The sequence below is a fragment of the Alternaria metachromatica genome, assembly GCF_023757995.1.
Source record: "Alternaria metachromatica strain BMP 0045 chromosome Unknown scaffold_5, whole genome shotgun sequence".
Classification (NCBI taxonomy): domain Eukaryota; kingdom Fungi; phylum Ascomycota; class Dothideomycetes; order Pleosporales; family Pleosporaceae; genus Alternaria; species Alternaria metachromatica.
The window spans coordinates 42,209-69,699 of record NW_026055496.1 but is presented as its reverse complement, the minus strand read 5'-3'; the positions used below and the strand labels follow the sequence as shown (position 1 = coordinate 69,699).

General features: G+C 52.4%; 9 protein-coding genes across 9 annotated transcripts; 2 read left to right on the top strand and 7 right to left on the bottom strand.

Moving 5' to 3' along the window:
* Positions 1-1,171, bottom strand: J4E83_002959 (uncharacterized protein; the record flags this gene model as incomplete). The annotated part of the gene is made up of 2 exons (XM_049329899.1): positions 1-1,017; positions 1,070-1,171. The coding sequence occupies 2 exons, from the start codon at positions 1,169-1,171 to the stop codon at positions 1-3; spliced, it is 1,119 nt and encodes a 372-aa protein (XP_049190395.1).
* Positions 1,172-1,597: 426 nt separating this feature from the next.
* Positions 1,598-2,753, top strand: J4E83_002958 (uncharacterized protein; the record flags this gene model as incomplete). Its single annotated transcript, XM_049329898.1, has 5 exons — positions 1,598-1,614; positions 1,676-1,750; positions 1,805-1,934; positions 1,992-2,609; positions 2,661-2,753. The coding sequence occupies 5 exons, from the start codon at positions 1,598-1,600 to the stop codon at positions 2,751-2,753; spliced, it is 933 nt and encodes a 310-aa protein (XP_049190394.1).
* A 332-nt stretch (positions 2,754-3,085) lies between these two features.
* On the bottom strand, positions 3,086-4,578 carry J4E83_002957 (uncharacterized protein; the record flags this gene model as incomplete). The annotated part of the gene is made up of 2 exons (XM_049329897.1): positions 3,086-4,167; positions 4,572-4,578. The coding sequence occupies 2 exons, from the start codon at positions 4,576-4,578 to the stop codon at positions 3,086-3,088; spliced, it is 1,089 nt and encodes a 362-aa protein (XP_049190393.1).
* A 1,563-nt stretch (positions 4,579-6,141) lies between these two features.
* Positions 6,142-7,026, bottom strand: J4E83_002956 (uncharacterized protein; the record flags this gene model as incomplete). Its single annotated transcript, XM_049329896.1, has 1 exon — positions 6,142-7,026. The coding sequence occupies one exon, from the start codon at positions 7,024-7,026 to the stop codon at positions 6,142-6,144; it is 885 nt and encodes a 294-aa protein (XP_049190392.1).
* An 11,115-nt stretch (positions 7,027-18,141) lies between these two features.
* J4E83_002955 (uncharacterized protein) lies at positions 18,142-18,952 on the top strand (the record flags this gene model as incomplete). The annotated part of the gene is made up of 2 exons (XM_049329895.1): positions 18,142-18,258; positions 18,305-18,952. The coding sequence occupies 2 exons, from the start codon at positions 18,142-18,144 to the stop codon at positions 18,950-18,952; spliced, it is 765 nt and encodes a 254-aa protein (XP_049190391.1).
* Positions 18,953-18,998: 46 nt separating this feature from the next.
* J4E83_002954 (uncharacterized protein) lies at positions 18,999-20,441 on the bottom strand (the record flags this gene model as incomplete). Its single annotated transcript, XM_049329894.1, has 1 exon — positions 18,999-20,441. One exon carries the CDS (start codon positions 20,439-20,441, stop codon positions 18,999-19,001), a length of 1,443 nt encoding a protein of 480 aa, XP_049190390.1.
* A 569-nt stretch (positions 20,442-21,010) lies between these two features.
* Positions 21,011-22,040, bottom strand: J4E83_002953 (uncharacterized protein; the record flags this gene model as incomplete). The annotated part of the gene is made up of 3 exons (XM_049329893.1): positions 21,011-21,435; positions 21,492-21,734; positions 21,821-22,040. The coding sequence occupies 3 exons, from the start codon at positions 22,038-22,040 to the stop codon at positions 21,011-21,013; spliced, it is 888 nt and encodes a 295-aa protein (XP_049190389.1).
* A 768-nt stretch (positions 22,041-22,808) lies between these two features.
* SEC61 (translocon subunit) lies at positions 22,809-24,396 on the bottom strand (the record flags this gene model as incomplete). The annotated part of the gene is made up of 3 exons (XM_049329892.1): positions 22,809-23,205; positions 23,257-24,280; positions 24,387-24,396. The coding sequence occupies 3 exons, from the start codon at positions 24,394-24,396 to the stop codon at positions 22,809-22,811; spliced, it is 1,431 nt and encodes a 476-aa protein (XP_049190388.1).
* Positions 24,397-26,843: 2,447 nt separating this feature from the next.
* J4E83_002951 (uncharacterized protein) lies at positions 26,844-27,467 on the bottom strand (the record flags this gene model as incomplete). Its single annotated transcript, XM_049329891.1, has 1 exon — positions 26,844-27,467. The coding sequence occupies one exon, from the start codon at positions 27,465-27,467 to the stop codon at positions 26,844-26,846; it is 624 nt and encodes a 207-aa protein (XP_049190387.1).
* Between the last annotated feature and the right edge of the window lie 24 nt (positions 27,468-27,491).

Here is a 27,491-nt window from a genome sequence, read left to right as displayed (position 1 = left end):
TCAGATCATAAGATCAGGATCCGGCTGCCAAAGATACAAATCTTTATCCGCACTCGCTAGCAGGTTTGTCCTCGGGTTGTATCCCACAACAGCGCTCTTCCCCTGTCCCGGTAGTTTCTCCATGGGCTCGAGCATATTGTTCGGCGCTGGTGCTTTCGAAATATCCCACACCAAGAGACCGTCCTCGCCGCTACCTCCGATGAGGAACTTGCCATCTGGCGTGAGACACACGTCGCCCTGTCCATTTGCAGGACCACTGCCATCGGATTTGGCACCGGATTTGTTGGTGACCGAAGCGCTGGGTGGGAGACGTCCTGAGGAGCCAGCCTTGCGGTAGCAGACATGCGTCAGGTCGCCTGAGAAAGCGTCTAGCACGAAATGGCCGCTGCCGTTTGTCGCCACGACGAGACTCTTTCCGTCGTTTGTAAACTCAATCTTGGTCCATTCGACCTTTTGTCCTCCCATGAAGCGCTGCTCCGCCTCGAGCAAGTCGAATGTTGCGAACGGCGGCTTATCGTAGTTGCGCATATCGTAGAGGAGTACGTTCTGGGTAGGCGGGGATGCGATTGCGATAACGGTCGCGGAGGGATCGTAGGCGGCGAGGTAGGCGCCGTGCAGGTTGAGCATGCCGACGTAGTTGGGGGATTGCAGGTTCCATAACCGCACCGTGTTGTCTTTCGAGCAGCTTATGAAGTCGTCTTTGGACGGACACAGGGCGATTGAGGTCACTGTGTCGGTGTGGCCCTTGAAGTAGCGGATATACGAGTTGTCGTGTGTGGAGAGGAAGCGGATGGTGTCGTCGATCTTTGTACTCGCGCAGATGATGCTCTGGGCATGGTGGCTGAAGCGCGCAAGATGGACGCCGTACTTCTGGCTCTTGAGCTCCTTGGCGTGCTTGCCTTCTTTGCAGTTGTAGATTTGGAGGGTATCGTCGTCGCGCGCGACAATGGCTAGTTCGCCCGAGTCGTCAAAGTCGAGGGACGTTACTGAAGTGCCCTGGCCGCCCGATTTGAAGCGCTACAGGGCGTTAGTACTGGACATACACAAAGGTATAGTATCTTCGTCTCACCCTCTGCGGCCGGAAGCTCGTTATGACGTCGGCAACTTTCTGTGTCGGCGGGCCTGCAGGCGGCGGTGGAGGCCCGCCGCCGGGTGTCGCTGAGCCAGCCATGGTCGAGTTGAGCTCCTAATCCTCTGCTGCGACAACTGCGTTCATCTCCACCGCTTCAGTCGGCGAATCAGCGGGCGCGTAAACTCAAGCACGCGACGCGACGTGGACAATTAGAGCCGGCGGAATGCGCTGAAGAGTTGCAGCATATGGAAAGAAGTGGGTCCGAGCGGTCTTACGTAGCTGGCCATGCCGAGCCGAAACCGGAACGATTATTCATATTCACCTTGACATTTCCTCAGCATTGCCATTGTTACCGCAAGACGTGTGTGGCTTCAGTTTCGCCTAGTCTTACCTCCATCCCTAATTCTTACAACTCTCCTCCAGTCGTGTTCATGATCGCGCGGTAACCCACGTCGCTACCACTATCGAATACGCACTCCACCATACTTCCGACTTGCGCGCCGAAGAGTCGCATAGAGTGTGAGAATGTCTACAACCCTCGGGTAGGTACTCAGTATAAAGTTTAAACACAGTATTAATTGTATTGACCACTACCCCCACCAGCTCCTTCATAGCCGGCGGCATAGCAGCATGCGGTGCAGTCACAGTAACCCACGGCTTCGAGACCGTCAAAATCCGGTGCGCGTCTTCGCTCGCAGCACCTGCGCGACCAGCTCGTTGACGATCGCCCAGACTACAACTACAAGGCGAGCTTAAAGCGAAAAGCGACGCGCCGCGGTTATACAAGGGCGTCTTCCACGGTGTCAGCGTCATCTTGAAGAATGAAGGGCCCAGAGGCTTACTACGCGGTCTGGGATGCGCAGTATGTTCAGCACACATATCCAGAAACAATAGGACGAGCAGAGACTGACGCGCCCAGTACGTCTACCAAATGACCCTCAACGGCTGCCGACTAGGCTTCTACGAACCCCTCCGCAAGACCCTCACAAACGTCGTATACAGCGACCCAGCCGTCCAATCCTTCGGCATCAACCTCTTCGCAGGCGCTTCATCCGGTGTCCTAGGCGCAGCAGCCGGCTCCCCCTTCTTCCTCGTAAAGACGCGGTTACAATCCTACTCGCCCTTCCTACCCGTCGGCACACAACACAACTACCGAAACGCCGTCGATGGCATGAGACAAATATACAGCGGCGAAGGCATCAAGGGCCTGTACAGAGGTGTAGGACCAGCCATGGTACGCACGGGTTTCGGCAGCTCCGTACAACTCCCCACGTACTTCTTCGCAAAGAGACGGTTAGTAAAGCATCTGGGCATGGAAGAGGGCATGCCGCTGCACATTGCGAGTAGTACGGCCAGTGGCTTTGTCGTCTGCTGTGTCATGCACCCTCCGGATACCATCATGTCGCGCATGTACAACCAGACGGGCAACCTGTACACATCGGCTTTTGACTGCTTGAGTCGGACGGTCAAGACGGAGGGTATCTTTGCGCTGTACAAGGGCTACTTTGCCCATCTGGCGCGCATTCTGCCCCATACGGTATGTCAGACAGATGTAATAGGTGGGACTCGGTCGCTAACATTGACATAGATTCTGACCCTTACGCTCGCCGAACAAACGATCAAGCTCATGCGCTTGGTAGAAAACCGGATAGGCGTTTCAGACGCCAAGGAGAAGATATGAGAAGGGCTGCTTGTGAGGACTGGGGGCTAAATCTGCGTGCATCACCTACAACCTCGCGGTGTCCGACATACCATACGCAACTTGACGAAACGGTGCAGATGCCTACGAAGAGTAAGGATATACCGAGAACGAAGCGAAGCGTTTCGGATACAAAACGAAGGACACATACACAGAGAGAGAGAGTTGAATAGATACCAACACCAGCTGGTAAATGGCTACTGAGATGTTAGAATCTGAGAATATCCCGTACATCTAATACTCCTCCGACTTGGGTCCCTGACGTGACAACGAGGGATGTCTATAAAGTCTCGTACGTCCAGAGCAATCCCACTTTATTCATCATCCTCCCACCCCTCAGGTAGCCATCCAATCGGTCTCGGTTTCCACATCCCCAACACCTTAGTCGGCCCCTTGATCTTCTCCTTGACCACCCCATCCTTGCCCTCATTCTTTCTAACCGGCAAAGCTTTCTCAATCTCCTCGACATCGACGTCAACATCCATCTCCTCACCCCCCGCTCCCTCCGCCCTCGCAGCCTCCAGCACCTTGCGCCACAACCCCTGATCCACCACCTCACTCCCCATGTCCAGCACCTTCTCCGCAACCTTCAAATTCCAAAACGACGGTTCAGAGAAACAAACCCCAAGCACCTCCTCCACAACCTTCCTCTCCGCCGCGCCTCCCCCTCGTACACCCGCCCATTCCTCCCCCGTAAGAACATGGACAATCCAGTCCTGCAGCCCCTCCCTCACAGGATCCATCTCCGGATTCATCATTGCGCGCGCAGCGGGGGAAGTAGCGTTCATAGCACGCATGAGATGCTCGACTAGAGTCTTGATGTGCAGCACGCCGCCGTCGAGGCAGAATGCACGTAAGAGGGGTGTCCAGATGATGAAGGCGCCGGACATGGTACTGCCTAGTTTCTTGTCTGTGGGCAGAATCATTTTCTCGTCGACTAGAAGGTGCAGGAGTACACGTTGGGTCTGTGTCGAAGGCGTGGTCGTAGCAGTGGGTGCGTAACGTAGGATGTATGTCGACAATGCTGTTTCAGCAGCCTTGCTATTATTGTCTTTCTTTCTGTTTTTGATCTCGGACTTGCGCTCTTTGACGTAGGTTTTTAGTATGCTTTGGAGTTTTTCGCGGACGGCTTCTCGGCTTTGGACGCCTAGTTCTTCCTCTTCTTGTGTTCCTGTCGATGGAGTGATACCGGTTTTGAATGCATGGTCGAGTTGGAGCCAGTACCATTCCCAGAGCCAGGAGAGGGATTCCGTGGCTGCGCGCTTTAGCTCAGCGAGGGAGGGGAGGTGTCGGTGGACGATTCGGTGACGGGTTTCTAGGAGGGTGAGGGGGAGTTGGAGGGATTTGCCGGGGGGAAACCATGAGGGCCGGTCGCGGGTTAGGTCGATTTGAGTGTCTGCTAAGCCAGTGATGAATCTGGAAGTGGTGTTAGATGGGGGGTTCGTATGAATATAGGATGGTGTTGTGGTTGGAGCAGTATGAAATCATGATTGATAGATTGTTATGGAAGATGATTTGGTGGAAATGGACGAGGAGTATTGACAGTGATGGAACAAAATGGTGCTGCAAAGCCATAGTGAACGAGTCCTATGCAAAGGATGTAGGAAAGCTGCTGAGATGTTCATGAATCTCAACTTCGAACACACCTACCTCGATATCGCAGTCGCATACAGCAACCGCAGTGCATTATGTTGCAACTCGCCTCTTGCATCTTGAAGCACTACATCGACGATATCCGCCGTCGAGTCCAGTAGCAATGGCAAGCCATCAGGTTTCCGTAGTCGCCAAGCAAACACCTACCTGTCATCAGCACACTGTGGCTGTCGACTCTCCTGCAGAGTATATTGATTTCTTCCAGCGTACCTTGTTCACCGCCTTCTCTCTCCTACTAGTCTCAGGACTATACAGGTCCTGGCGCAGCTGAAGCAGCTCGCGACTATCACGCCACGCCGTAACAACAAACCGGGTATGCGATTCCATATCTTTAGTCGCAGTCGCGCAGATGGACGCGTTTCTGCAATGCGAGAGTTTGAAACCCTGCTATTGGCTAGCTCAGCACCTGGGCATGTAACGTCGCAGGTGAAGGCACGTGAACTCGCGTTGGAAATTTCCTCAGTCGTTCCAGATTGCTCGCCCTATCGATAAGCGCTAAAAGTCTCACCCATGGCCTTTAGCATCGAGCCAATGACGCAAAGCCACCCGGCAAAACCTTGGAAGTGTTTTTTTCCTCTCCCCCATCTTCCATCCACGCATCGCAAACCTAATCTCGCAAGCCACGCTCCCCAACTTCTGGAACCTCTGTTGTCTGAACTCTTAACTTCGCGCTACTTGCTTAGTCTCCGGTGACGACCATGACAGGAGGGAACAGGCAGCGTGGCACATCCTGCTGCTCGGTTAGCTGGTAAACTTCGGCACTAGACGCCCGGAGGAGCTCAGATGTTCGGTCAGGGCAACTGAAGCGGGTCTGGCCGAAGTTGGGCGGAGCTGAGCAAAAAAGAGTGCAGAGACCAGGACGATGGTGCAGCATCCATAGCCTTCTGCCGCGCAGGGCTGGCGTGGCTCGCTCCGTCTGACGGCGTAACGATCGGTCGGACCGTAGAGGTGTCTGCGTCACTCCGACATGGCGTGTGCGTGTTTGCGCCCATCAATCATGCCACTTTGTGAGGCTGATGCTACTCTGTTATTTTATCGGTCTTCGGTCCTTTGCCGGGCGTTGTGACACAATTGCGCGCTGGCCCTGTTGCGTCAGACTAGGACCGGAGGACGGCGGCATGTCGCCGACATATGATGTTGGTTTGTCTTGTGCTGGTCGCCTTGGAATGCAATGTGTTTGGTGCACTAAGGGCTGGTACATGGCGGCTTGCGCCGAGACGAGAGTGCGTTGGGACCACGGTTGAGCGAAAAGGCTAGAAGCGTTGAAGAAGCTTGTGGGTTGTGGAGGACGAGGATGCATCGTGTTACGGCATCCTGTGAGTTCTGGGGCAGGCCAGGTGCGCGATGGGGTGCACCTTCCTTTCTCGTCTACGGCTCACTGCCAGGCTTCTTGGGCACTATGTGTTCACAAGCATCATAGAGTAGACTCGTCAGCACTGCATGTTGGGCCAAAGTATGGTGTAGTATGGTTGATTTGGTTGATTTGGTTGATGATGCTATCTAATACATCATCTTCATCTGACCTCATAGTGAGCGATGCAAAGCCTCACTCTATTGCCGCTAAAGGCAGGGTATCTCTAAGTCTCTTTTCCGGTCCCAAGCGGAACCATGCAAAACGCCGCGCTGTGCTGAAAGAACTCGCCTCGAAAAAATGCTCGCCTCGAAGATAGGGCAGTGGACCTCTGTCGTGGTCGCACGTTTGAAACAGACATCTAGATTACAACCAGCCATATCCCAGCCCGGCGTCCCGCACCGGCATGGTGGGCTGCTTCATTTGGTGAAACCACCACTCCTTTGTCACCGACTCGTCTTCGTCGAAGAAGAAGCTCTGTCCTTCCATGTTGTTTGGTGTTTGAGCTTTGACATGAACGGGCAGGTGCTGTGCCTGTTGTGCCGGCAGAGGCGGCGATGGCTCCTCGACGCTGGCCTCAGAGCTGGCATCGTCATCTTCCTCCTCTTCATCGTCAGCCTCAGGTGGCTGCCAAGTCTCCTCAAGCTTGAGACCCTTTCCAGTTCCTTCGTTGTTGAGGGCACCCCAGCTCAATGAGGGCTCTGGTGCATCGTAGAGACCCAGGGCGACTAGCTTCTCGCCATCGTCGTCTTCCATATCTTGGTCTTGCTGAGCAGGGTGTTGAATAGGCAGGAAGTCGGTAGATGCTTGAGCCTGGTTCTTCTGAGCCCATTGTTGCAGGTACCATGGTAGAGGCTCGGTTGAGGGAGTGTTTAGAGAAGAGTGGACATAGCCGGGTGTGGGCTGAACGCTTTGCCAGCCGCTCTCGGACTGGGTGTTGGTGTATGCCGGGGTGCTGGTCATGGGCTCGAACATGGAGTTACGTGTGGACAGAGAGTAGAAGTCAGAGCCGTGTTGAGAGTCGCGGGATGAGGGAGAGTAGTGTTGTGACCAGTGTTGTTGAGGCATGGGCTCGAAGTAGTTGGTTTGTTGTGAAGCCTGGAACTGTGCAGACGATGGGTGCCAGCTCACAGGTCTGCTTGGTTGGGGACGGTCTTCGGTTTCCTCGGCTGGTACACCGAACATCATTCTGTAGTGGTCGTCCAAGGAAGCGTAGAGCTTGGTCTCGGTGGTGGTCTTTCTCCTCTCCATGCTCTTTGGGCTGTTGTGGTGGCTCTTTGTCTTTTCAACGCGAGATGATCGGCATGCTGATTGGCTGCCTGAGCTGCGAGAGGTACGCCGGTGAAGAGTTGAGGTTTGCATGTGGCCGGACATGGTGGGCAAGTGGTGGTGTGGTCAAGTCGTAGTGTAGGAAGGCAGTGATGATATACAGTTGAGAGGCGGAATGTCTCAGCGGTTTGTATGTGGCAGGCGGTTGTGTCGGTGACAATCAGTCTTGTCTGACCTGGAAGCGTGCTGGGTTGGGGGGCATCTGCATAGGTATATGGGGTGCCAAGAGATATAGACAGATCAGGAAGGGTGGATGGGGAAATTGAGGTAGAGTAACCTCGCGGCCGGAGTCATGGTACAAGGACGGCCAGGGCCAGGCTAGCGAAACTCAAGAACAGCTAATAGTGGAATAGGTGCAGACAAGGAACGGGAGTGTATTGACTATACGGAGCCACCAAGGGATGGCTCGGTGAGGTGCGCTGTGACGACTAGGGCCAGTGGCACGGCTGGAACGATCAACGAAAGGCATAGTGCGTGGAGCGAAAAGGAAGACTTGGAATGACCAAATCACACGACAGGGAAGGTAGACGAGGGCGGCGTACCATGTATCATGGCGCAACGCGCAACGGAGCATCCGTGCAGCTAGACGACGGCCGGCTCATGGAGAAGGCAGGCCAGGGAACCACAGCGCCCGCAACGATGATGGCAGAAAGCGGTAGTGCGACTAGGCCCTGTCGAGCGGTGCAGTGCGACTCAGCTGGGCTCCACGCCGGGGAGAGTGTCGTGTGCATGGGGCGGTGGCCCTCCAGGCGGTCAGCTAGGGAAGAGGAGCGTCATGTTTTAGCCGCGCCTGCGCATGGCATGATTAGTGGAAGGCGGCCGGCGATACTCCATGGGCGACATAAGGCGTCGTGTGTGGGAGGCCTGCAGGAGGAAGTGCATTATCCAGCAACGATCCGTGTCGGCGCCAGCAGCATCGCGAGATCAGGGGCGGATGGGGGGTCAAACTTTGGTTGGCGCAGTAGTTTCGGAAAGGGTTGGAAGAAGCGGAGCGAGGTTGGGTCCTGCTGCGCTACGCCTACTCCTTCACAGCAGCCCTTCGCGCTAGTGGCGTGAGCCAATCAGCGCCGCCCGCGCACTGCAATCGGTCCACCATACCCGCACCCAGCACCTCCTGCGTGGTCGCGCGTGCAGCCGGCAAACCACACTGCTGGCCCACGGTATCCAAGCGCGATCTGGGGTGGGCGCGCCTCCGGGCTGTCCATTGGCCTGCCCCTAGCCGAGCGTCTTCCAGAAATCGGCATGCAGCTAGTCCACCCCTGCCGCCTGTAACGGGGACGGGCGAGTCGATGACATGGGACTTTGCAGAGGCATGCAGCATCAGACATGCATCGCTGGCCGAGGTCACACAGCCAACGGCGAGCCACTCGCGGAGATTGGAGCAATCAGCGCTGAGCATCGGCATGTCATCAGCCTTGCATCCTCTAGTACTCTTTACTGACTACGGTACTGTCGCTACTGTCCCTCACACGCCTGGCTACTGTTCTGTAGCCTGAGCACACCGGACGCAAGAAGCCGCCGTCCATCGGTCGACCCCCCGGCCTGGGTACATGTGCCGCCACGACGGGTTACGCCTAAAGGGCCCCCGTACATGAGGTTGTGTCGAGTCTTGCACCCTTGCTCTCTTAGGCACCGCCGAGGAAAAGCACTTTAACCTTTTGCCAGCGTCGTGCTCCACCTGCGCACGCCTTGAAACCATGCGCACCGTGGCTAACGTCGCCTGTCGGGCGTGAACAACCGAGCGACCGGTCTGTTGATCCAAACACTGCGCATCGCACCCGGCACTCAACACCGGGCACAGTGTGCCCGTCTGGCGATACGCGCGTTCACGTAGCTGGCATGTCATTCCGCTCGCGCCATCGTCTAGCACTGCAAATAGCGCATCTATAGACTAGGTCGAAGCCTATTATAGCACGCCGGTATTCCCTTCAACGTCGCGGTGGGTGGAGTGGATCCGATCATCACGATGAGTGCTGGCTGCACCTAATACGAAGCACAAAGCCTGCCTGCGCCCCGGTGACAAAGAAGCCGCATGCTTCGTGAGGATCCATCTATTGAAGCATGCCGCTATCATCTACCGTTATTTGCAGCACCGCTGTCTCAACCAACATGACAAGCGGCCGACCGATCCCTCCATATCACGACAAGGTCTTCACACCTCCCTGTTGACCCCACGGTGACCAGGCCCAAAGCGGCAGTGCCGTTCGACAACCAGAAATGAGAAAATCCCCGCGTGGCTGATGAGATGCAGCCGAAGCGCCGAGGGACCAACCCTGGCTTCGTCCCGCCTGAATGATCTACAGCGGTCCAACGCGGGCGCAAGGATCTTTTTGGTGGTTCAAACGAACAGGATCATGTCAGGGGGCTTGCATCTTGTCGCCAAAAAGAGCATATGAAAGCTGCACTTGGGTCCTTGCATGGGGGTCTTGTTCACGGATGCACTCAAAAGCATAGTCAACGTTTGCTTGGCTGCAGCCACATCCCATCTACACATGGCGTCCATTTTGTCCAGCTGAAACCCAATCATGGAGCCGACATTCCATGGCACCATATGTGCAGGCGCCTGCCGTAGGATCCTGATTGTACCAACAAAGAAGCAACTCCCATCACAGGTCGGTCATCAACAAAGTGCACCGAGTGTGGGCGTCAGTGAACGATGTTGCAACTAGCGCGAGCCACAGGGAACGAATCAATGCACCGTGTTCCGTAATTCAGCACATCCCGCGTATCACACCCAGCCAGTCTGACTCTGCAGCACGCGGCCTCGGTCATTTTGATCCACGAAAAATTGCGGCGCAGCTGTACACTTGTGCATCACGAGACGAATATGTGAACAGGAAAAGTAAGCACCGAACTGTCACCGGAACCCGCTCTGCAAAGCGTCGCTTGATCTTGTACGCTCAATCTACGAACCGTCGAATCGAGGTGCTGGGTGCTGACCCGCGTCTTCCCATAGTTTCGCGTTCAGATGATCCGCTCGAGACAATAGGCCGCGCAGCATTGGGCACAGCGCCATTCACAGACATTGCACTATCTGGAATCCCGTGCCTCCTAGCCGTGCTGTACGCCGTAAGCTCCATCAATCGAGATTGTGAAAACTGTGGTTTCAAAAAGGCTTTCTCCGGCATTATTATGGAGGATGCGCTTGGATGGACGCGGCACGGGTGCTGCACTCATCACAGTGCCAGTGTGTCGAAGCCAGGCGCTGACAGCCCCAGTCCGGCAATCTGCAACACGGGAAGAAAAACCCTTTAATGACGTATCAGCGGGTGACCCACGAGTCGAGTGGGTCTCAAACGTGGCGTCGCATCATCTCTAAGAATGCTGGAAAGGCAGAGAATCACGGTATGAGCGGCATCGCTACGCTAGCTCAAACCAACCACAAAGTCCCTCATGGCCCGCCCTGCCATATCAACCATGGTCATGTTGACACGACGTTACCTTCAGCATGATAGTCTATCCTCCTGGCGTTCCCTTGAGTTTTGTCAACACCATTCACTAGACGTGGCCAGGCTAAAGGTCGTTTCCCGGTCACGCAAGCACCCTAACCAAGCGCGAGGTGAAGCACGATGTGAACCAGTTGCATGAAAAAGAACTCGGTCGGCTTGGTAGCTGCATTATTTGTGGACGACGACGATCCTTTAGCATGGTATCGGCCTGTCTGCGTGTGATGTGTTCTAGATCATGGTCGGCCCATGCGAACGCGAAATTCTCTTTGCGGGCGCGGCGGCACTTTATCCTTGCCCACCAGCGAGCATTAGCCTCACCAGGCGGCTCGCGAGCCCACTTGCTCAACGTCGAGAGCCCCTTGTCCAATCGCCGTCCTCCGTTGAAGCCTCCTGTCTGCTTGGATCAGCAGCCACACTAGCTCGTCGGTGAGCCTCCTTACTGCTGCAAGTTGTGCTCGACGGAATCTTGGATATTTGCCGGAAACAAGTCCTACTGCACACCTCAGGCAAGCACCAGCGGTACAGCATCTCGAACATGCGCGTGTGACGCACGAAGAGGGAATCGGACACCGACACCCCACTCAACATCACTAGGGCTACGACCACGGGGCAAGATGGCATTTCCACATACACGATATGCGCTCGTAGCCGGGGTACGAGTCTGACCAGTCAGACCGCCACTGTGCCAGCTCACAGCCGTTAACTCGCTTGTGTGTACAAGCTGCTAGTATTACGTGTCTAAGTAAGCCTTAGCTTTAGTGTTTCTTAACTATAGAAATTTAGAAAAATCTTAACTTAATAACTAAAGTATACTATAGTTATATACTACTAGTGCCTAAAGAAATAAAATAAAACTTTATAAATATATTATTTTTTCTTTACTTACTTATATATAGAACTCTAAAATAGTAGTATAATTAAAGCTTTACGCTTACTTAATACTATTAGAACTTAGCTTTAATAAATATAAACTATTTATTATTTCTAACTCTTCTAAAAGAAAGTTTTCTAACTATATTACTAAGTATAAGTTTACTATTAGCTAAAAGTATACTACTAAGCTATAAGTAATTACTATATATAAAGTTATAGCTATTAATATCTTTAATAATACTAATAATAATATTAAGTACTTTATACTTATAAAGCTAAAAGCTCTTAAATAACTTTATAATAAATTTTTTACTAATAATACTACTACTAATAATAAAAAGGTTATTAAAATACTTATAAATAATTTTTAAAAGAAAGTATAAAAATAAGTAAAATATATTTTAGTTTTAGTTTAAAATAAGTAAGAAGAATAAGATTAAGTAGACTAGTAATTAATAAGCTTATAAGTATGCACTATAACGTCTTTTGCAGCGTAACATTAGGCAAGGCTGCTAGTACATTAACAAGAACAAGCTATGACTCTGCATCACTTTTACCTAGCCAAGACTGCCGCACGAGCATGCCGGACCGTGGGTATCGTGTACACGTCTGTACCTTCGCTTCACCCGAGCGCGCAACTGATGAAACTTCTGTCGGGCGATCCCATGCTAATTGTCTTACGACGCAGCAGCTGAAGCCAGCCTGCATCTCCGCAAAATCTTCTCCACTTTACCAGGGCCCGGCGGTGACTCGGTTTCACGCAGTACGAGCGTTTGTTTTCCTTCTGCCGCTCCACCGCGACCCTTTTGCCTGTCGCACCTCTTTAGGTTCGGTACCTAGCTGCCACCAACCGCCTCAAAGCCAATACAACAATGCATCCTGAGGCGCGATGGATCCGGCCGTCATCATGAATCAGGGTGTATTGAGGCGCTTGCTGCTGCAACTTGTGTCGACATGGCAGCTAATATAGAGCAAAGTTTCTCGATCAGCACGTCTGCCACATAGAATATCCGAGGTCGGGCCACCTCTAGCATTATGCTTACCGCTTACAGTTACACCACCGATCTCAGTCTTGTAATACTACGCACCAATCCGGCAATTGCACTCCGCTTTAATATTCCAGCAGCATACCCCTAGTCGGAACCCTATATAGCAGTTGCTATTCGTTTGTAAGACACAACTTGGTGCCCGCCAGTCATGCACTCGGCCGCTGTTACATCAGGCGATGTGTCAAATGCAATCCAAGGCTCGGTACTACTGCGTGCATCACTGCTGACAAGGGCCGTCCTTTGTGTGGAGGTGACCATCCTTGAGTTGCCAACTGAGACTTACTTACGGAAGCTCCTATGCAAGTAGTTCCCCGTCAGGTGTATGACGGTGCAAACGGGCCCACGGATGCCATGCATGCGCCATGAATTTTTCCACCTCACCAGATCGGCAAATCGCCTATCTTCTTATTCCAGACATGCTCTAGGCTAAATTGTGCTTACGCGGCGATCCCAAAAGTCCACTTCCACCACTGAGCGACGACCCGAAGTACCTTCTTTATTCGCCTACGATTATGCGCAGAAGCAGTCACACCTGCATGGTCCTGATTTGTATGTCTCAGCAAATTGAACGCCCTATTTTTGGGCGCCCAGGACATAGATCGGTTTCTGCGTAGAGTACACGCACGTCGCTTATTGCCCGACTTGCCGCCTTCGCACCTGCCTCCCAGCCTGTCTGATGACCACGGCAGCCCCGGCTTGCCTCTTTGTCGAACACACCGATGTTTTCACGGCGATGCGGCTAGTACGCGCTCCATCAGCGCCCGCATTCGCAACACCACCCCTCTTGGCTACTAGCATTAACAGTAATCCGGTGCCTAGGATGACCTGGAGTTGCCCCAAACAGACCGCTCAAGGACTACCCGCACCACACAACACGGTGGCTTAACTTTCCGGACTGCGTTTCATCGACTTTTTCTTGCTTCCGCTCTTTCCGATCGCTCTCGCACTCCCACGTACTGGCTGCCTGACTGCCCAACACTGAATCGTCGGCCGCCAGCGGGTCGCCTGTATGCACACCAAGTGGTACTATCAGCCCTTATAGTTACCCACCCTTTACAGTTCAAGGGTACATGCAGGCGCTATACGCTGTCATACGGATGGTCTCGACTTTGCGGGGGCTACGTTCTCTCAGTTGATCAACAAGTACCACGATGATCCAAGGATGGCTCAGGTTCTCGCTTTCGAATCTCTAGTTGCGTCTTGTTAGCTGCCCACTTATGCTGCGCTGCGTACAGTACCCGTCTCCGCTTGTCCTCCGGCAGATGCATCTTGCAACACGGCCTGGTTCTGCTGCCTCAGCACCCTGGGATATTATTGCTATTTACTGTGCCTTCCATGTGCATGTTAAAATTCCAGGTAACAGTTCGGAACCAAGAATTTCCGGATCGTCGCTACGGATGCAACGCCGATAATCGTGCCTTTAAGCGGAAGCTCACGAAGTATCCAACCCGTCTCATTCCGCATCTGCGCTTGCATCCATGCTCTATATCCGAACAAGGTTGGCTGCCTGTTCCTCATACCTAACCTTTACAGCGCCACGGTTCAAGGAAAAAGCCGGACACAAGGCTGTATAACCCGGCGAATCAGCTGATTTCTGACGGTATACTACATCGCCGTAAGCGAGAGCCTAAGATGTTGAACAGAGATCGTTGACATGTTGATCGCAAAGGAGGAAAATGCCGACGTTCGGACGTTGACATCATGTGCCTACTCATGTCCTAACACCACCAAGAATATTCAATAGACTCAGTACGATAGACGTTCGTATCAACAACGCCGGTAACCTCCATCCACCGATAAGTATACACATACATGTACGCAGCGGGCCGACTACGCAGCCCAAGTACGAAGACCATGTACATGTCCCTCGCCACATCAATCACCGCAGACTCAGAGCATCGCATAGCATAGCCCCCCGGGACAAAAAAGCAGCGCCTCCTCGCCACACATGTCATGCCACACGCCCGCATCAACCATCAACTCCCAACCCAACAACGGCCCGGTCAAAACAGGTCTACCAGCTCCCCATGCAGACTCGCATTCGCTATCCGGAACCGCTCATGCTCACTCGCTTCGCCCGCACACAGTGCGGGAGGGTGTCATCGGACTGGGCTGGACTGGGTTCGGTAGGCTGACTGACCAGGCCATGCAGGACTGTCGATCCCATGACGAATAGACGTTGGGCTGAGGTTGGGGTAGTGTGCTGTAGTGTAGTGCGGGGCTTGCTTTGTGCGAACATGTTGACATAAGCGCATGTGTGAGTATGGGCTTTTGGGCTCGAGCGGTGAGTATGTGGGTTCGTGTGTAGAACTATCACGATGTGTGTGTGCTGCGTGTGTATGAGCGTTATCGCGGAAGCGGAATGTCTTGGTCACGAAAAGCAATCATGCAGCTTTTTAGTTGCTTGATTCGTTGTCATCCTTGGTAAGGGAAAAGGTAAGCATGCGTCTGCGCATCTAGGTTTTTGAGTCACACAAAAAGCGTACGCTTGATGCGCAGCGTACTTTTGAGCGTGTGGACCATGGGCGATGATTAGTTCCTTACTTCGTCAGGTCGCTACCATGTAGGAGTTACAATTGGACCTTGCGACTCTATGTGCACTGCTGGGATCGCTGCTCATGCCGTATGTCTCCCTTTCACGCTTGAGTCCTGTACACCATCACTTTGTCCTCTTTGTCCTCTTTTACTTTTGTAAGTGAAGTGTGTCTTGGTATGTTAATTACGTTGTAACTCAATAAGAACAAATCAATCTAGAGGACATGAAATAAGAAGACATGTCCCAGCCCAATGATGTTGAGACTGCTTGTAGCGCACACGCATACGCCAATAACATAATCTGACATCATGATGGCATAGCCATACACGGTGAACCCGCACCTTGCTTTCCGACAATCGCAAGCCTTTTGCGATACTGATCTTGACCTAGCAGTATGCCGATTCGGCTTCGTAGACCCGAATCTGTGTTATAGCACAAGACATGATCATCCAGGATCATGATGCCACAATCTCTTAGTCCAAGGATCTGCTATACTTCGCTCTTGCGTACTCGGGGCACTGTCATGTAAGCTAGTGCTGTGTATTGGAAGCCTTGTGCAGCAAATGCAGCATACAGTGACAGTATTACATTTATTGCTGCTATGATACTATAGCATTTCACCCCATCCGTGTGGTAATGGACCCTCGTCATTCTTTGCTCCTAAGTGGCGTTGTGTCAGGTCTACGCAAGGCGCGCCCAGTTTCGAAGGTTCGTATCCCTCCTCGTAGATTTTGAATGCCAACACATAAAACACGGAACTGAAGTCGCAATTGTCGCGATGGCCATCTTCCAGGCCAACCATCGAAATCTGGACTGTTCGTTTATGCCAAATACTTGGAAATGCTGTGAAAGACACTTGATGTCTCCATGGCTCTTGGGGCGTAAGAAGTTTTACACTCAGCGCTGTGAATATAGCCTGCCACGAGGTATAAACATCAAGTACCTGCCGCAGCGCTTGGTCCAGATCAAGCCCTGTTGGTGCATCAGTCTGGCTGTGTGGGTGATCTAGTATCGGCTCTGTCTTGTTGCATCGTAGGAAGAGCATCTCGCATGCAGCCTCGATTGAAGAAACATCGCTGCGACTGAGGATTCTGCGACTGAGTGTTTCCCAAATATCCGAATAACAGTCATGCTTGGCAGCGACTTGTTTGAAACGCTGGTCAAGTACGATATATGTCATAAGGTTGTCTGCAAGAGCATCGAAATAGCTGGCGATGTCGAGATAAATCTGTGGATCATCTGATTTCGGCAAATCAACTTCCCTTACGCCCATAGATAGGAGATCGTCTGACAATCTTGCCGCTAGCCCGCAGCAAGCATTGGCAAGATGAGGTGCATCGCGTAGGCGTAAGCTGAGATTGTGCACATTATCAACCACCATCTGAGCCGACGGTCGATCGAGACGTTCTGTATGCAACAGGAATGGCAGGAATTCCACAATGCATCTGAGTCTGATGCTCTTGGGATGATCTGAAAACGCATCGAGCCACGAAGATGTTGCCTCTGGGTTGCGTGCAAAACTGGATTGTCCGTTGCTAGTTTTCTTCCAATAGTCCTTGACTTCGGAGAGACTGTGTCCGTAAAGTCCCGAAACCATCTCGACCAGAACGCATCCAAGAGAGAATATGTCGCTAGCCCGATTGCGAGGCTCAGAGTCTAATACTTCTGGCGCCGAGTATCGAATAGTCCAAGCTGATGGGCGTCCAGTAGTTGTCGAAACAGAGTCATCGGAGAAGTCCAAGCTATGTATGCTTAGCACAAGAGTGTCGTGGGGTGGATTCACCTCACCTGAATCCAAAATCGGTAAGCAATATATTAGTGCCGTGAACGAGAACATTTTGCGGCTTCAGATCCTCGTGTCTAAGCTGTGTCAGCCACAGTGTCTGGGGGCAGTCTACTGAAAGTAGCAGACGATAGCGATTATCTCAGGAACTCCGAGACATGATGAGGATCACTCAGTGATCGTTTAAGTAGTTGTTTCGACAGCGGTAGCCACAGATCGGTAACCCCAAGGCTTTCGAGAGCAACTCGAGCGCTTGCAACATCCATCGCCGATAACAGATGGTTTGTTATCGACTCCGAGTCCCATGGTCTACAAAATGGGTCTCGTTCGATACTAGTCAGGTCGCTTCTATCTGCTGACAATGTCCGTGTAGAAGCTTCAATGGGTTTGATGAAGGATGGCTCGGATGATGCGTCGTCGAAATCCACAGGTTCCATGTAAATATCATTGCGACGTGGCGTAGATTGTACATTAGCAGAGCTGATAATGTTTCCGGCCGTATGTCGACGGGTATGTAGCATCAAGGGCCTCTCTTCGTTCCGCTCTGCAGAAACAGAAACTCCACCCTCAACACTGTCCGTCAACTCTGCCACACGAGCTTTTATGCGTGCCACGCGACTCTCGATGGTCTCTTCATCTTGGGTCTCTCCGTCGTTTTGCTCGACTCCTTGACTCGTTTGCCTCAGCTCGGCCTTTCGCCTTATCTCGGCCCATCTATCGGGGAAGCTGCTAGTGTCTGGCGCCATGGTAGGTCGTTGTTCACCCCTGGATTGTAGCGAAGGAGGCATGGGCCGGCGAAGGAGCCGATCTGCTGCTATTGTCTCTACCCCACCTTCAGCCTGATAGCCAGGACGCAGATGAGCTTGGCCATTTGTAGTATCTGTTTGGGATCGTTTCAAGCCAATAGTTGGGCCAGGCAGTCGCATAGCCCGCCTGAGTCTTTGCTTGGAAGTCTCCATGGTGTTTAGTGTGCGTTGTCACGCAGGTCCAAGGCACCAAGGCCGGACTTTCATTCCTGAAAGCTGACATGGCTACCAGGCTGAAGCTGTGTAACAAAGCCAAGACAGCTGCGGACAGGATTGGTGAAGGCGGTTCGTACGCGCCTGCTCAGATAAGCATCCATGGATCAGTCGGAAGCCCCCGCAACGCACGTGACTGTCGCTTAGACCTTCCCATCTCATCACCTATCCACCTGTTACATGCGACAAGCTCTACAAACCTCCCCGCACCTATCATGGCTGGCTATCGAAGTTTGCCAGCTTTGAGACTGGCGCATATCTCTTCGTATCTACTGCCGCCGTGACACGAAGAGCCTCGAAACACCTCAACACGACAGAACCTCTCACAATGCCTATCCAAGTAACGCGCATGAAAGAGGCCGATATCGACGGCGCAATCGACACCATACAGCAAGCCTTCGCCAATGACCCTTACAATAACTGGGTCTTTCCAGATCGCGAAAAGGTACCTATTTCGGTGCCCGTCTTGCGCGCGTTGCTAACCCTCCCAGGTCTCTCTGACACGAAACCGCGTATCCCTCACCTTGCGCTGTCGATGGGGCATCGAACATGGCCTCTTCCACGTCGCACGCGACACGTCGAACCCGTCCAAGATCCTCGGTTGCGCCATGTGGCTCCCACCGCGACTCACGTCCGAGCCTGAGTCCTGGTCGCTATACCTCTCGTACTGGTATCTCTGGGCCAACCAAATACGCATGAACCTGTGGTACGGACGTGGCGGCCTCAGCACAACACGGTATTGGATATGGAAGGCGCGACAGGCAGAGGCGCAGTCTGAACTCTGGACGGATCCAAAGGGTTACTACTTCTGCAATATCGTTACGGTGTTGCCGGAGTGTCAGGGACAGGGCGTGGGAAGGGCATTGATGGAAGAGGTGCTGAATATGGCTGACAAGGAGGGGAGGATGTGCTATTTGGAGAGTAGCAGGAGTGAGCCGAATATCGCCATCTATGAGAAGTTTGGCTTTCGGTTGGCGAGGGAGATGGAGTGCAGGGATGGAGAGGGGGAGAAGGACGCTATCAAGCTATATTGCATGCTCAGGGAGCCAAAAGGCGGGAAGAACCAGGAAGACTCGGAGGTAGGAAACAAGAATGTTGCTGCAGAGACAGCCGGAACAACTCCAGAGATAGGACAATAAGGAGGCTTGCAGCCAATCCATACGCAATGGTACTCGAAGCTCGAATTCAAACCGATATACCTAGCTCTTGTAGATCAATACCCACAGCAGCATCCATATCCAAACCGCCATCCAACTCCCCCAAATCCACCAACTGACCATAATCCCACGCCTGAGCTCTGACTGGTCCCTCCTCCCAATTGACCCCAGGCCAGTCATCAAACACCGCCTTAGCCGCCGCCTCCTTCCCCTCACTATCCACAACATCAACAATCCTCAACGCACTCCTCAGAACGCGCTCTGCAAACCCACCATCTCCCACAGGCTGCGCTTGAATCGCCCGCACCATCGCCCCCATAGTCTTACGCACCCGCTTCCCCGTCCACCACCCCTTCGGCGCTAGATTTGCCAGCGACAACCACCACCCGAATAGCACCAGAGCCCTTGGTTCCTTGTCCCGCATCAACTGGAGATAGTCTGGCATAAGGAAGGATGTCCAGACGAAGATGCGGACGTAGAAGTCAGAGTCTAGCCCGTAGTAATACAGAGATAGGAAGATGGGGGAGAGAGCGTGGAAGACGGGGAGAAGGGTTGGTCGGTGCCAGTCTAGCGTCCCAGAATCTTTTCCTCGGATAATAGTTTGGAGGAGTTGCATCAGGGGCGGTGGAAGAAAAAGGCGGGTTTGCGTAGGGAAATGGATGGGTGTGTATGTTGGTGCTGGATTGGGGTTATCAGGCGTCGTTCCCAGAGGACCGATGGGCGCTTCGATGGCTGCCACGTCGATGATGGGTGGGGGTGGCAGCGTCTTGATTTCCCGGCGTACTAACGGGTACACGGAAAGTTTCTCGATGCCTTGGGCCCAGCGGAGGGAGGCGAGGATACGCAGGCCTTCGCTTAGTTTGAGGAGGCCGAACACCCATTCGAGGTGATCTTCGTCTGTGTCGGTGGCTGGCCCGGGGACGAGCGCGAGGAGAAGACCGCCTGTTACGAGGACGGCTTCGTAATTCTCGGCTGTGATGTTCTTGAGGGCTTCTTTGTAGGTGGAAAAGGTCTTTTGACGGTAGAGTAGGGCTTGTTTTTCGACCGTCTTATTGGGCGTGACGTTGTTGCTGTAGGTTGCTGTCATACCGAGTAGGGCGTATAAGAGAAATGGGTTAGAAATGCTTAGTTGGGGTATGGTCTCTTTGTGTAGGTTCTGGATGATGGCATCGTCGCAGGATACAACGGTACGGTAGGCGTCTGTTCTGTAGAATTGCAGTAGATGACTGTCGAGGGCTGTGAGTGTACCTATGGATGTATGGCAGTGTGGGCTGAGATATGGTACCAGCTCAATGGAAAGATCGTTGAAGTCTATTGGAGTGTTGAATGTAGATAGTAAAACCTCATCACTGGACGATGGGCCTGCCGACGAAGTGCGAGAGGTCGAGAGGACATCTTGGATATATTCGCAATCCAGATTCCGGAGGTTACAGTATCCACATTTGGGCTGCGCTTCGTCACACTGCACCATATCAATTTAATAATTCCATACGACTCTCCTCAGGTCTGGATTTACCTTCACTTTCTTCTTCTTGCAGGTGAAGCATCCGCCCCTCGATTTGCGATGCGGCCTTTTAGTCACGAACGTGGTGGAGCGGCGCGCCATCCCGTTTGATGTCTGTGTGTAGCTAATATAGATTGAGGAATCACATTTTGTGGCAGCATGAGGTGGTGCTGCGTGAGGCGTGCCGCCAGATGTGGCTGGGTGCGCTTGTTCCAAGCTTGAGAGCTAAGATCTGACCTACCTCGAGTCATGCACGTCATAGGGGCCAAAGTGAGCTTTCGCAACGGCCGGCTGTCAAGCTCAAATAAACGTTATTGGCATGTGAAAACATGTTATAGCCTGCTGTGCAAAGTCGAAGGCATTTGAAAGGTTTCGCCTGCGTGGGTCCAGGCAAATGTACCAGGACTTGCCGAAAAGATGAGGTCGTAAGCAGACTGAAGAACAGAAGCAAAATGTATTGCGCTTAGGAATATGGAGGACACCCGTAAAAGTTGCTCCAAGCGCGCTGAAAGTACTGACCAAACTGCCAAAACCCATCACTTTCTCTCCACAACGCCGACCTCGCCATCGCTGTCCAGTCGCGATTTCCCCAAGTTTCCCTCAACATATCGACTCGGCTGCAGAACCAGCAACAGCACCAAGACCAAAAACATTGGCACAGCATCGAAGCAATACAACGTCCATTCATGCGCAATCAGATACGCAGCGTTGCCCATGGCATACTCGATGAGTCTGAAGGTGCAGCGGAACAAGATCAGCGCACTGACGCTGTAGAGTATGTATAGCATCTTCTTCCAGTCTGCTGAGGGATGATCGGCTTTCTTGTTCATGCGGATTTGGAAGTCGAAAGAGGCGACGAGGAAGATGATGAAGGTAGCGACTTGGAGTGCGAGGCCCGCGATGACGATCTTCTCGCCTGCGAGGGCGAGGGCGAGTTGCATGGTTCCCATGATGCTGGCGCCTGTTATCTCATTAGCTTACATCCTTTCGGTCCTCATCTTTGTCAAGTTCGCGTACCTAAGCCCTGGATGATCAACGTTGTGACATCCGCGGTGACAAAGATTCTTGTGTACCATCTCGCTGGGATCAGACTGACGTCTTCTCCGCCGGCGAGTCTGATGGTACGGCCAAGCATCATGTATATGGTTGCGGCGAACCACAGAGGACCGACAAGTGTCAGTACACCTTGAGTGATGTATGGGCCCCAGGCTTGATTATCGAAGTGAGAAGCGATGCGTGCGCCGTATCCGCCAACTTCGCCTGCAATCGAGTGTTAGCAAAGTTCAAAGACATTGCGTATGGAGTGCCACTGGTATGTGAGAGATCATCAGGAGGATATAGCGTACATAATGCGCCGATAACAACAAAAACGATAATCCGATTCCTCGACTTGAGAAACTGATACAAATGTAGAAGAGCCATTACGAGGAACACGACGAGGCAGACGATTGCTCCAGCCATAGAAGGAACATAACGGTACATCTCCCAATCGAAGCCTGGCCCTTTAGGTGGATTCTGTCGTTTCCAGTCCAGCGTAGCATGAGCGATGCTAAGTGAGCTTGCCATGATGACGGTTTAACCGCAATCCGAGCGAATCGATCAAGTACGAGTACTAGAACTCGAGGAAGAGGTAAAATAGATAGCTGCAATACCTCACCTTCAACAGCGACAAGCCCATCTTATGTAGTCGTCCAAACTGAAGACACGCACTGCATCATGACCAGATTTCGCATCCGCAGCAGCACATCGCATTCGCTTAATCCTCGCATTACCCATGTGTAAAACGCCTCAATGCCGTGTGTGACGATGTTTCCTAGGCCGCAATGCCCAGGCTTTCGCATCGCAGACCGCAGCGTGCGTTAGCGTGGCGGTTTGGTACGCACGTAAGCCACATTTCGCATTCGCTAAGCTGACCAATGCGACGCTGCTGGTGAAGGTTGAATCCATGACGTGGGCTCTTGATGACGGCTGAGGCATACCTGTCGTTGGATGCAATACCTACCAAGGTAGGTGCAAGCAACAGACAGAGCAAGAATGACTGAAGCTCGATGAGTAAGGTGGAGGAGCAACACGCCAAGGCTGAGCACGTGAGTGCTTCAAGTGTTTACTGCAGGTGCGATCAGGTCCAAACGCAGTTTAAGGGTTAACAATGATACATTAGAGAAGGGCCGACATCGTGAGCCTAGCCAGACGCCACGCTGCAGTACGTAAAGTGATGCCAGAGACCTTCGTAAACTTTTGTTCTTAGATCATATGTTACAATGTGCGGCGAAGCACCCCAGCCCCAACCCATCCGTCGTTCAAATCAAAAATCCAATATCCCTATGGGCTAATCTAGCCCATGACCATGCCCTTGAGGCCGGCCATGTCGCCCTCCTTGGCGGCAATTTCGAAGTATCCGTAGATGATGGTTACGGCAAGGAGAATACCAGTACCGCTACCAAGAGCACCGAGAAGGTCGCTGCCGACGGACAGAGCTCCAATGCAGGCACCACCAAAGGCAGCTGCGGTAGGAATGACGCGCTTGAGCTCCTTGTACATGGACTCCTCACGGTGACCAGCCATGACCAGACCCTGCTCCTTGAGCTGCTTGGCAACATCGCGGGGAGACGAGCCGGACACCTCGATCCAGGTCTTAGAGAAGACAGCGCAAGCGACGAGCATGTATACGATGAAGATGGCGGTCTTCAGGGGGTCGGAGAGGGCCTCGGTGATGCTGAGAGGGGGAGACCTGGAGCTGATTAGTGGCTGGTTCTGTTGCATGAACTATGATTAGACATACATGTAGTAGGCGACACCGGAGGTAGCGAAAAGCTGAGCGGAACCCTCCTTGGGCTCCCAGACACCGAGAAGCTTGACAAGGAGGTTGTCGGAGAAACGGTTGTAGAGCATCTGGCTGATCAAGAAGACGTTGGAAGACAGAGCCGACTGCAGCATGATGGGCATGTTGGAGGTGTAGAACAGGCGGACGGGGTAGGAGCCGCGGACACCACGCTGGCGGGCAGACTTGACGGGGATCTCGACGCGGAAGCCCTGGAGGTAGATGACAGCACCGAAAACGATGACGGTGGAGATCAGGTTCATGACGTTGGGGAGGTTCTGGCGGTAGAAAGCCTCCTTGAGAGCGACAGTCTTGTTGGGCCAGGTGAAAAGCAGGTGGACAAGGGCAATGAGAGCACCCTCGAACTCAGGACCGCGACCAGTGTTGATGGTGGTGGGCGAGAAAGCCTTCCACATGATGGACTCGCAAATGTTAGTGGCGATAAAGAGTGAGATACCGCTGCCGAGGCCGTAGCCCTTCTGGAGGAGCTCGTCGAGGAGGATAACGATCAGACCAGCGATCATCAGCTGAATGACGAGGAGAACGCAGATACCGGCACCGAGGTCGGATGGCTGTCCGTAGAGACCAGAGATGACATAGACGACGGCCTGACCGAAAGACAGGAGAATAGCGAGGAGCTTCTGCGCGGTCTGGTAGAGCTCGCGATCAGACTTGAGGTCGAGGTTGACGTCGATGAGGTGGGTTCCCGCGAGAAGCTGGAAAACCATGCCGGAGGTGATGATGGGGGTGATACCCAGTTCCATCAGTGTTCCTCTGTTACTCGCCATCATCATGCGGAGCCAGTATAGCGGGTCGGAGGTATCAGACGACACGATTCCGTAGAGCGGCATCTGGCTCATGACGAGGAAGACGAGGAGGGTCAGACCGGTCCATACCAGGCGGTTGTTGAAAGGAACCTTGCTCTCTGGCAGCTGGATTTCAGGCACCAGAGGCACAAAAGGCTTGACGAGATCGAGGAACCGTACTACGTGCAACCGTTAGCTGTGGTGTTCGTCCGCGCCGTAACTAATTCCTCGCAGGTGTTGCGCGCACGCCTCGCCGGGCCATTGACGGGTGGGGTGGAGACTTACGGCCGCTCATGATTGCGAACTATGGCCCAGAGACAAGAAAGAAGACAACGAGAAGGTGAAGAAGGTGGTTGCGAACAGCCAGTTGATGGAAGATGGAGAGGGGGTTTGCTTCATGAGCTTTCGCAACGTGTCGCTGGGGAAATTACCCGTGCGCGCGCTAGCCGTAGCTCCGTCCCTGAGCTATCGCGAATCTCCCACCAAACTCCCAAGAGGCCACGCTGTTCTGATATTTGTGGGGTTTGACCTTTCACCATTCGGGTTTCGCGTTCGAGTCAGGAATTGGCAGATGTCATTGTGTTCGCAGTCTTGCCTTCACGTCGCGGCCTTTGCATGCATTCATCAACATCACCGCGGAGCGCGATCCTTGAACAACGAGCACGATAGGAACCGACTGCCATTCACAGCTTTGTCCAAATAGAAGAACACTCATCAGCTGCGTATATGTGTGGGGCCTTCCTACTGTCATATAATCCGTGAAATTCATCGGGAGACCGCCTCACATCAACCAAGACCTGACCGAAGCTGCCCTTCTACCTATTACTCATTTCTTCATCGCCATCTTCTTTTCCATGTCTAGTTTGATGGTATACCTTCTTTTTCCCTGATTTTGGCCTCCAGCTCCTTCAGCTCCTGCCTCCGCTCTTCTAGATCTCTTTCTAGCCTCTTGTCTTCTTCTTCTGCTTCCTCTATCTGTATCTTCAACGCCTTGATGTAGTCGCGCTTTTCATGGGCGCTGCTTTCAGGCATCTCTTCAGGCATATCTACGTAGTTGAAGTCTGGTCGAGCCAATGGGTTTGGAGAGTTGGAATAGGTCGAGGTCTTTCTTAAAAGTTTGGGTAATAAGAGAAGATTATGCAGGCGACGTGGGGTAGAGTGTATTACGAAGAACAAAGGGTGACTGATTGTGTCACAAGGGCCGGTCATTTTATGGACTGTTTTCCAAGGCTGTACAGCAGGTCCCAGCGCGGTTTCCCTTTCGACCTAGAACATCCCAGCACCAACAACTTCCATCACAACTCTCATCCAACCCCGACAGTTGTACTGCTTTGCGAAAATAGACCGACTCCCGGGAACAACGACCGCATGCTTGATAGAATGCACCAAAGGTACGACCACATTGTCACTCCTTCAGTGCGACGCACGTCAGACGACCAAATACTTACAGAACGCGACCGCATCAGTCCCAAATTACATCATGCCAGGCGCGTCGCCAACTGACGAGAAAGCCGGCCAAAAGAAATCGCAAAACCCTGAAAAGTCAGACGGCAACTCACCAGTCGATACTGAGAGCGTGACGTTCTTGCTTGACTCACAGCAAACAATACTCATCAACAATAACGACCTTTACCTTCCTTGCGCTTCTTACATTGCCCGCGTACACACCGACAGACTACACTTTAGTGGCTTGGCACAAACGGTGAGACTAGAAATGATAATAAACGTTTTTCTATCGCTACCCACCTTCTCCTCTACATCTCACAAGATTTCACAGAAGATGTCTCACTCTTTCGTTCCTACATTTAATGGCACCTACCAGCAAGCAAACTGCGTGAATGATGGTTCTAACCAGCACAATACCTTCGGCTCAGCTCCCGATAGCACTACGCAAGAAGATCGCCAACCCACCGTCGTAGCTCCACAAAGCATCGGGGACCGGATCATCAGTCTGCTTGATCCACTACGCAAAGACTTCAATGCCTACGATGCTGAGACAACTCCTGCTCTTGATAGACGTATCACAACTATAAGCCGTAAGTCGTTCCACACTCTTCCCTCACCTTATTACAGCTTTTCTCTCACCTGGATCCTTTTCGCTCACACCTAATTATTCGTGTCTTTCAGACCTAGCTAATAGCTACTATAGAGAACATCGCTGCTCTTATTGCCAGCAATGAAGAGAAATATGGGCGAGTCACAAAACCAGAGAACGTTCATGTCATGACTCGGAACTTCAATAGTAACGACGGTGTGGTCTATCTGGGAATATTCGTTACTGGAGCCAATGTTTTTCATGAAGTGATAGGCGTTGACGTCGAGGACAAGAACGATGCCATTGAAAAGCTTGGTTCTAAGATGGAAGGAAAGCTTGGGCGCTCTCTCGATAAGCGCTGAGTGAGGAATGAAGTATCTGGGGTGAGAGAGAAGTATCAGCAAGCGCTACATAGTAGTTTCTTGTATCGTAACTTTTCTCAGTCTCATCAAGATGTACCCACTTTATGGTTCAATCAAGTTTGTATTCGCTACTTGTGACTTATCCAGCTCCTCTAGCATGTGCATGCGGATAATGAGAAGGTTCAGTTTTGGGGTTCTTGGTATCGATGCAAATCGTTTGGTTAGCGCAGAGATTACGAAGTTGCGCTGACGGGGTAAAATAAGTGCCAAATCACCATGTAATTGACAAAGAGTACCTTTGCTGTCCAGCGCCAACGGAACTATGCCCAAGACAAGTATCAGAATTTACTTCTTCTTCCCTTTCTTCTTCTTCTCTTTGATCGTGAACTCCGCCGCTGGCTGTGACTTCTTTATATCTGCCTCGAGTACCTTCAGCTTCTTCTCCAACTCATCGTTCTTCGCCTTCAGTGACTCGTCTTCCTTGTTGACCTTCTCGACCTCGGCTTTGAGTCCATCAATCTTTATGTTCTTCTCAACGCTCAGCCTGTTGAACCTCTGCTCCGGTGTCTCCTCTTCCAGCTCCCGCACCTTGTCGCGCAAAGCAGCTAGCTCTTCGGTGTGCTTGGTATCTTTTCGAGTGAAGTGTTGACCGAGTTTCGCGCATTGAGGACATGAGCGCGGGTTCATTCGAGCTTGGCAACAATTGAGTATACGGCCAATGGAAGTGCAGAATGCGCAGTCTGTGTCGGTCTTGATGTCGGTCAGTTCGCTGCTAGATTGAGATGCATATGGACTGACCTGAGAATCTGCAGTCGTAGGGTAGTGGTCATCGGGCTTGACTGTGTCATGTTGCTCATCATCAAGAGACGATGTAGCGATGGGTTGGAAACTAAATGGTTCAAGTCTTGCTACTGTAGCCTGTAAAGATCTGGTCGTCTTTGCGTCCAGACTTTCCGAGGAAGGCAACATCGCTGATAGATCGTAATATAGCTG